The sequence below is a fragment of the Durio zibethinus genome, chromosome 6, assembly GCF_047325235.1.
Source record: "Durio zibethinus cultivar Kanyao isolate XHJ-2024 chromosome 6, ASM4732523v1, whole genome shotgun sequence".
NCBI lineage: Eukaryota > Viridiplantae > Streptophyta > Magnoliopsida > Malvales > Malvaceae > Durio > Durio zibethinus.
In genome coordinates this window covers 28,653,603-28,662,775 of record NC_143167.1, presented here as the reverse complement: position 1 = coordinate 28,662,775, position 9,173 = coordinate 28,653,603, and the positions used below count along the sequence as shown (strand labels likewise).

The following is a 9,173-nucleotide window of genomic DNA, read 5'->3' as shown; positions in this document are numbered from 1 at the left end:
ACTAACGAAGTTAATTGGTAGTATAAGATAAATTTTCTTTAAATTAATGAAGTCAGTTGCTATTGCTGATGGATTACATCAAACCATCGTGTTAAAAAAAATTGGCTTTCCGAGTTCCTTCAAATGCATAAAACTGGTTTCAATGATCAGTCCTGAAAACAGGGAGCACGTTGAACGACTCCAATAGTTACAACGTGAGCGTTAATGCAACTAGAACTAACCTTCTTCCCGGTCATGGCAGACTGAAGCCATATGGATTCCAATAACAGTTCCGTGCATGAAACTGACTGGCTGCAGTTTAGAGTAATAGCCGCATCGGTGCTTGATGTTCCCTTTCTCTAAATCACGTTCCTTATTCGAACTCCCGTTTGCTACACCTAACAAGGAATACAAACGTTTTCTTGGTTAGTTTTAATTTTTTAATTGTTCAACAAAAGATAAGCTAAAAACCAAGGGCTCGTTCTAATTACCAATTCCTTGCAAGCACCCCTAACATTGCAGAATTTTGATCATGATTAGCGGGTTTTTCACTGAGTTGAAGAACAGATTCTCAAATGTGACTCCTCGAACATAACCTCTGCCAACCTTATTGAGCAAGACCAAAAAAAAAAAAAAGGTACAAAAATGAGAAAAAGGAGGAGCAACATTTGCAGTTGTATACGAATGTTCAGCAAAATTTACCTGCCAAGTCTTGATTCGAGCTTCATTGTGGTTCCCTTGAAAGCAACTCTGCTTACACGAATGTTCTGCACTTGTACAAAATTTCCTGCCCTTCCTAAGCTTCCAATGCTGTTTTTGAGCAAAGAAAAAGAGACAAGCATATCAGTAGTCACAAGTGCATCAAAACAATATTGCCTGCTTGAATTCCCGTGACCAAAGGACAGGCTGAAAAGACGGATCAGAAACTTATGATAATTTTGCCGAAGGAGATATAAAAACAAGCTACAGCCAGTAGATGGGTAGGCACGTGGCTTGAAAGTTGAAACCCAGTCCAAACACTCATATCCCAAGAGGAAAAACAAGAGAGCTTTGCTTAACATTCAAATAAAAGAGGCCAAACAAGAGAGCTTGGTGGCTAGATGCACAAATCAACTCTCTGAGTTCCTGGGTTCAAGGGCTATCAAGAAAAAAAAAAAAAAAACATTGATGAAAGACTTTGTTGTTTCTTTCAAGTAATTACAGGGTGAATTTGGAGGAACTAGTCAATCCATTTTTTAAAAATAAGAATGCCTTAACTACCATAGATGAACAGAGAAACAGATGTTTTCCAGGTCTTTCTAGTAGTGGAAGAAAAAAAGGGAAAAATAAATAAGCCTCGCCTTATTCCATGACCAGGTCCACACTTTACATAAGGGATGTCAATATTAGTAGTGTGATCTCCAATTGAAACACAATCATCACCTGTTTCATTCACAAGTTCAGGAGAGTGATCCAACTTTATCTGACATAACTTACATCAAAGAACTGAGAATGAAAAAAGAAAAAAAGATCAAATAAAAATGGCATGAAAAAAATTGTACCAGTGCCAATTATACTGTTTCTAATAACTTTATTGCTAGCTGAACTGATATGAATACCATCTGTATTGGGGCTGGTTTCAGGAGCTGTTATCACCACATCCTTCACGATAAAATCGTCACTCTCTCTGACTAGCGCATGCGTTTGAGAGCTGTTTATTAGTCGAACCTGACTGAGACTGCTGATTTTGCAGGATTGGAAAGTCACAGCCTGCAGTTCAGGCTCAGGAGACGCATTAAAACAAGAATTTCAGGAACAAAACCCCTTCCTTCAATAGCATTGAGCAGCCCATGGAAATTGAAAAATACTTACTGTTGGTGCCAATGAAGTGCATCCTTCCTGGAGAAGTAGAAGGTTAAAAAAATAAAATAATAATAATAATAATGCAAGAAAATTGAATTAGAAAGCTTTTTCAGGAGCCCTGACATTTGAAGTAGTTGCTTACAGTACCAGGACCAGATGATCCCCGCATGATTGGTTCCACCAACCACAGCGGCGACCACTAATTTCGCCGGTCCCTTTCACTTTGAGCCCAGAAACTCCGTAAAACGTTATCCATTTGCCCTGGTCGAGTCCCTCCCATGTTCTAGGTGAAATCGGTGATACTATTCTCCCCAGTATCTGTTAAAAACCGAAAAACCAACCATGATAATAAACACGTTGCCTTGTGCCAGGAAAAAATGGAAAAACATTGCTCGCATACTAGGCCCTGAGCAAGATTATTATACTATAAAATAATGAAGATATTCTTCCAGGGAACTGGTGATTATTTTTCCCACATACTAGAAGCTTCATCTCTTTAGCCTTGCATGGCCCGCTAAATGTGACTGAATGCAACAAAAACGTTTGGTTTTCTGGAACAATCAATGTAATATTTTCCGTTTCTCTGCTACATAAGAAATTCCAGGTCTTCAAAAATGCCTGAAAAATAAAAATTGTTGGGATCCCACTTGAAGCAAAAGGAAAGGGAAAAAATTTTGAATTAGAATGAACTGAATTTACCTCAGAACTATCTGCCGTGCCATCGCCAACAGCACCAAAATCTAAGACATCAACAACCTCTGATTTTATGCCGACGGCATTGCAAACAATATAAGAACAAAACAAGCACAGTACCAGAATAATGAAGGCAAAAAAAGTAGCCTGCAAAGAAGGAAAAATATCAGTGCATTTTACTGCAGTACCAAACAAATATTGCTTCATAAATAAATGAACGTAAACTATACTTCCTTATGGTTATGGCGTTATGCTTTTAGAGAGCTGTTATTCTCTGAACTTTTAAATTAAGTTATTAAAGATGAAAACCAAAGACTCACCATGGCATTAAATGGCCCTGTAATGATCTAAGCACACTGTAAACTGCAGTTTATTTACATGACGAGAAGCAGAGAATTTAAAAAACTTGACTCCAGGTTCATTCAAGGGAAGTCTTGAAGACAGGAGACTTAGCTCGCCCTTTATTTGCTGGTAAAGGTAAGCAAATAAGTACTTTTGTTTGCTCCTTAATTTGAGTAATAAATCATGAAAGAAATAAAAAATTTCAGCATCAAATCAAGGGGCAATAGAATGTTTAAATGTAATGCACAGAGCCAAGTAACGTTCCAACTCTCTCTTTTCTTCCCATTCTTTTAAGCAAAAACGTTCAACTCTTTGCCTTCCAGTACATGAATGCCCGTGGACATTGGTGCTGCAGTCACCATGTCTTGACATTCTTGGCCAGGATCATTTTTTTATTGGCCAGGATCAATTCGCACTATTTTCCGTATCATCCATTGAATGGTCGGCCAAAAAATTACTCCCAAATGCATAAGAATTATTAATTGATGATTCCTCATTCAAAAAGAAAAGTGACAGATGGTAATAAAGAAATAAGAGAAGATGATCATATAAACAAACAGACGATCTTGTTTAGATAAATAGCACTAGTAAGTTTTTTTGAGCCTCGTTTATTTAAAATTTTTATTCAACTGTGATTTGATTGCTTGATTCCATGTACTTAATTACTTGTTTTCATTTCTTCTACACGTGGCAAGTCATAATTGGTAACAACCAAAACACTCCGTCCCAACTCTCTACAGCTCCACAGTCCACACTCAAAACTCAAAAGCTCACAGTAATCTTCACCAGAGATCCAATCTCTCAGAGTCCACATTTCACCGGAAAAAACATTTCTTAAAAAATCCTCATTTTCCATGGCAAATGCATGGAAAAGAGACAACGGCAAAACCCAAAAGCTCCTCTCACCCAAAACCCTCCTTTCCCTCCTTCTCCTCTCCCTCTTCCTCTACCTCTCCTTCTCTTTTCTTTCCCCAAAAAACCCCACCTTTATTCCCACTACTCCCTCTTATAAGACCCAAAAAACTGCTCAAAATTTCCCAATCCCTCCTTTTAATTGCCACAATTCCCCACAATCCCATCCCATTATTGCAAACACTGTGGAAAATCTCAAATACCCCTTCATTTACTCCCTAGCTGACTTGGGTTCCTTCCCAGACAAGCCTCACAAGAACATTGTGAGACTTCTTAAAGGTAAGCCCTTTCGTCGACCTGACATCTCGGCCACCATTCAGGATATCCTGGAAGGGAAAAACAGAGATGGGTTTGTCGTGGATGTTGGTGCCAATGTCGGGATGGCGAGTTTCGCGGCGGCGGTTATGGGGTTCAAGGTATTGGCTTTTGAGCCGGTTTTGGAGAATTTGCAAAGAATATGTGATGGGGTTTGGTTTAATAGGATTGAGGAATTGATTACTATTTTTGAAGCCGCCGCATCTGATCGGAATGGAAATATTACTTTCCATAAGGTTTGACTGCTTTAACTTATGGTTTTTTTGGCTGATTTTGATTTGTTATGATCTTATTAGTTTTAACATCTAGTTGTGAAGTTAGTGAGCTTACCATTTAGTGTTAGTTTTATTTGTTAAATTTGTGTTTGTTAACTAAATGATGGTTTATCTTAATTGGAAGTATAGAGGCTTAGCATGTAAGTCAGTAAGTGGCTTACAAGGTGTTAAAATGGGAATATGGTAGCACTGTTGGATTTTTCTACCTTTACTTTGCACATGCATCCATTGGCAGTTGAGTGGCTTTATCAAAGGTTCATACTTGTGGAAGCATTTTCATTTGCTACTATTTTTTAGTTCTTAAGGCTCTGTGAAAAGGAGGCAGCTGCATGGTGTTTTTTGCGATATTTGGGATGGAGAACAGTTCCATTTTGGTTCCTTAGTAATGCGTTCATCAGAATCCCTTTTACAATAGCCCTCCCCTCTGTAGGCTAGGTGCATCAGTTGCATCAATGGATCCACCCTAACCAATAAAACTTGCCTTAATTTTTATATTTAGAGTCGATGTTAAACTTAATGTCGTTAACTAGATCCAATAAGAGCCCTAGGAACTTTATGCATGATAAGAATGCCTGCTAGGACCAGTTAAACTCTCTTTGGTTGGCCATCAATGACCAATGTTCATGAATTCAATTTAGAATGGATTTTTGGGAAGCTTAAACCTGAATTTTTCTTGGAACTTTATTGTGATCTCACTTTCAGTTCTGTAGACGTTATTGTGATCTCTGCTTGAAATTAAACCTATGTGATAATGTGATAATGATTTTGCTAGTCCACTTTACTAGAGATCTTGGTAAATGCCGCTTGTAAGAGTGGGAGCCGGTAACTTTTGTGAATTACATGATAAGCTATGGGGAGTGTGGGCTGAGAGAGAATTATAACTTTGCTTTATTGATTATTTATAGTCTTATCATTTTTGGCATTCAGATTTGGTATCTTATGGTTTTTTCCCATTTAATTCTTAGTAGTTTATGTTGTTGTATGATGTACAATAGTTCTCATTAAGAAAAGGCTGCTGTTTTTGTTTATACATTCTTATATATTCCCTGCCATCTGTTGCTGTATTATTTCTTTTTGTGCTTCTCATGTCAAATCCTTCCGTGTTTTCACCAGTTGGTTGGCCGGCTTGACAACAGTGCTGTTTCTGCTGTTGGTGCGAAGTTGGCATTCAAGTCCAATGAAGAAGTAGCAGTTCAAGTGAGGTCCATCTCTCTTGATGACCTAATCCCAGAGTTGGAGCCAGTGCTTCTGCTTAAAATAGATGTTCAGGGATGGGAATACCATGTACTGAAGGGAGCCAAAAAGTTATTATCCAGGAAAAAAGGTGAAGCCCCTTATCTGATCTACGAGGAAGATGAACGACTGTTGCAAGCAAGTAACAGTACTGCCAAAGAGATACGGAACTTTCTAAGTAGTCTGGGTTATAGTAATTGCACCCAGCGTGGTACAGATGCTCATTGCACCAAGAATTAATGCAAATACCACGAATTTGCTATGGATGAGAACCCAACTGCAAATCTGTTTATTTGCATGCCGTTTCTCTCAGCCCTTAGGCAGTGCAATGCAGTTCATCCCAGTAGAAATTTCTTCATTTTGAAGTTAAACTGAAGCTGATAAATTGCTCTAACAATAGCCCTCTGCGCTTCTCTTTGTTTCATAATTGAATGGTTAATGGCAGCTTTTTAATGCGCAGAGTGGTAAATGGTCTGGTTGGATGAAACCGTTGTTGAGTTCTTATCTCATGCTGGTAGATTTTTACTGATTATTGTCAGATGTGTGTCGGTGGCTTTTAAATGTATAATTCTTCTTTTCCCCTTTTTTGTAATTTCCGTTTACAAATCTATTTGTTTGATTAAAATTTTAGTGAACAAATTGAAGCAAAAGTTCAAAAAATTGAGTTAGCAAAAGACTATTTTACTTGATCTTCCTGAAGCTTTAAGATACAAGTTGGCTCACAGCCTCCTACTAAAACTATTCACATTGATCAGAATTCAGAAGAATATACTACAATTGGCCAAATACAGACAGGTGAAAAATCCTAATGCTATAACATATACACCCTTGAGTATTACATCTTTTATAGTTGAATGTCTGCAACTCAATCATACATGATAGAGTAAAATATCTGCTTGATGAAGCTTCAAATTAATGATGGGCGCGACAACTCTTAACCTGTATAGCGAGAGTTGGGAGAATCTCATATCTGATGCTTATAAAGTTTGATCATGAAAATCTGTCACCATTGAAGTCCAAGTCTTCACTCTTCTACCACTAGGTTTTAAAGGATCAGCTCTTTCTACCATAACGTCGTAGAGTTGCTTTCTGTTCTATTTGTAACAAAATAAAATAAAATAACAAATCATAAATCAGGGATTTCACTAACACACCTGAAGTTTAATGAACCAAGTAGAATAAACAGCTATAATATCCAATTAACTGAAAGGTCTCCTTTATCTTCCAGGCTCATGTCAAAACCAAATACACTAATCCAGTAAAGCTGGTTAAGGCTTGGCCAGCAAAGTTCCCAATTCACAAATGTTGAGTATCTGTGGAAAAATGGCTAGGTCGGCCACTTAGTCTTTTGAAATTTGGATACAAGTTCAAAAGAATACTTACTTCCAACGGTTTTTTCCACCCACAAAGACATTTTCACCTGAATCCTCAAGCTGGTCTCCTACTTTCACCTCCTAAAACCACAAATGTCACATATGTATAAGTGAAGAATTCTAGTGCCAAATCTAAAAAAATGAAGAAAGTATTTAATACTCCCAAAATTAATGTTCTATAATGCTCTTGAACTTTATGATGTTTTGGCACTGATAGTTGTAAGCCAAGAAAGAATCCGGAAGCATATCTAAGGACAGTAATTAGATATCTTTTTAGCAACATAAATTGAATAAGTTGTCACTGTATTATGTTTGCAAACACCGTGTTTTAAGAAATTGTAAAGTTGAGAAAATTGGACTGACCAGTGCCTCGTCATCAAAGACAAATCTCACTCTGGTAGTCTGGAAGAACAAAATTGTCAGCTGATTTCAGATAAAAAAATTGATATGTAAAACAAACCATGATGGAAATAGAAACTAAAATAACGAAAATCTAGAAAAAGGAGGAGGAGATTTGTCTTGAAGATCTCATCAGAAATTCAGAATGGTATCTTATAAACTGCTTTGATTTTAATAAAGGGAAGAAAGCTCTTCAGAAGGTGGCAATTTGGATTCTTCTAATGGACATCATCTACTTTTAGTTAATCGTAGCTGGAACAATAGGAGAACGCCAAGTAGACCAACAGGTGCAGCTGGTAATAGGTTATCTGTATAAGCCAATCCACCAGCCAGACTTGTTTCAATTAACAATTTTAAAAAACATATATATTATGAATGCAGTCTTGTTTTGAAAGAAGGGAAGAGAATTGATTGATAACAGCAGACAATGCAGCCAATTCAATTTTATAAAGATCAAAATCAATCAAAAGATTGTTATATGGCTAGTCAATAATAAGATTAACACACTAAATACGCATGTTCCAAGCAAACACAGACATAGCAATAAGAGATTGCTCATAGACCTGTGCCAAACCCATATCTAAGCTGATGCAACTAGAAATGCAACCTTGCTCACAGACCAGAATGCAGTTTGGATCTATATATATTTAGAAAGGGCCCAGCCTTCAGACCATCAACAACAACAGGAAGACACAAACAACTAATTGTTGCAGAACTATTATGGTCCTAGTTATGATAGTATATTCATCTCCTGACAAAATAGGCAAACTTGCTTAAGCAAGTTAAGTTCATGTGAACAACAATCAAGACCACCCAAAAGCAAGTTCTTCATCACTCAGAAGGGTCAAGATATGTAACGCCCCCAATCTCACATCATGAGGATGTGTGGATAAGGAATGATATATATATAAAGATTTAATCTTAAACTTGTAAGACGTCTTTTGTAGGACAAAATCGTGAGACCTTCAGGTCAAAACGGACAATACCTCGCAGGTTGGGTGCGGGTCTCTACAAATGGTATAAGAGCGGTCACCAGTCCGCAATCGTGGGAGTCACTAAGTATTACACGATGGTCTGGTGTGATCTTGGTCCTGTGGATGGACTCGGCTTGACAGGGACGTCAAGCATTAAAGGTGGGGGATTGTAACGCCCTTAATCCCACATCAGGAGAATGTGTGGATAAGGAATGATATATATGTATTAGACTTAATCTCAAACTTGTGAGGCACCTTTTGTAAGACAAAATCGTGAGATCAGAGGACCAGAGCGGATAATACCTCACAAGGGTGTGAACCGTGGCGATGAGGTTGATTCGGGACGCCGGAAGGGTGAATGCTTGGGTCTCGGAGCCGCGCGGGTTCGGAGCTTAAGTCTTAACTCGTGACAAGTGGACCCGCACCCAACCTGCGAGGTATTGTCCGCTTTAACCCGAAGGTCTCACGGTTTTGTCCTACAAAAGACACCTTACAAGTTTAGGATTAAGTCTCTACATATATATCATTCCTTATCCACACATCCTCCTGATGTGGGATTGGGGGCGTTACAATCTCCCCACCTTTAATGCTTGATCACACCAGAACATCGTGTAACACTTAGTAACTCCCACGGCTCCACCGTGTAGCACTTAGTGACTCCCACGACTGCGGATTGGTGACCGCTTTGATACCATTTGTACAGACCCGCACTCAACCTGCGAGGTATTGTCCGCTTTGATCCGAAGGTCTCACGGTTTTGTCCTACAAAAAACGCCTCACAAGTTTAGAATTAAATCTCTACATATATATCATTCCTTATCCACACACCCTCCTGA

The 9,173-nt window shown here is 38.3% G+C and overlaps 3 protein-coding genes across 3 annotated transcripts; 1 reads left to right on the top strand and 2 right to left on the bottom strand.

The window, feature by feature from the left end:
* Positions 1-16: 16 nt before the first annotated feature.
* LOC111284420 (putative polygalacturonase At1g80170) lies at positions 17-2,800 on the bottom strand. Its single transcript, XM_089762581.1, has 8 exons — positions 2,521-2,800; positions 2,302-2,439; positions 1,969-2,139; positions 1,831-1,857; positions 1,521-1,728; positions 682-1,401; positions 471-585; positions 17-377 (listed from the first exon to the last, which is right to left on the bottom strand). Exons 1-6 carry the CDS (start codon positions 2,719-2,721, stop codon positions 1,232-1,234), a joined length of 915 nt encoding a protein of 304 aa, XP_089618707.1. The 5' UTR covers positions 2,722-2,800; the 3' UTR covers positions 17-377; positions 471-585; positions 682-1,231.
* An 821-nt stretch (positions 2,801-3,621) lies between these two features.
* Positions 3,622-6,280, top strand: LOC149518542 (uncharacterized). Its single transcript, XM_089762571.1, has 2 exons — positions 3,622-4,319; positions 5,472-6,280. The coding sequence occupies exons 1-2, from the start codon at positions 3,711-3,713 to the stop codon at positions 5,829-5,831; spliced, it is 969 nt and encodes a 322-aa protein (XP_089618697.1). The 5' UTR covers positions 3,622-3,710; the 3' UTR covers positions 5,832-6,280.
* On the bottom strand, positions 6,257-8,945 carry LOC111286088 (uncharacterized). Its single transcript, XM_089761590.1, has 7 exons — positions 8,919-8,945; positions 8,792-8,813; positions 8,641-8,735; positions 7,328-7,366; positions 6,975-7,045; positions 6,796-6,904; positions 6,257-6,685 (listed from the first exon to the last, which is right to left on the bottom strand). Exons 1-7 carry the CDS (start codon positions 8,943-8,945, stop codon positions 6,569-6,571), a joined length of 480 nt encoding a protein of 159 aa, XP_089617716.1. The 3' UTR covers positions 6,257-6,568.
* Positions 8,946-9,173: the final 228 nt, after the last annotated feature.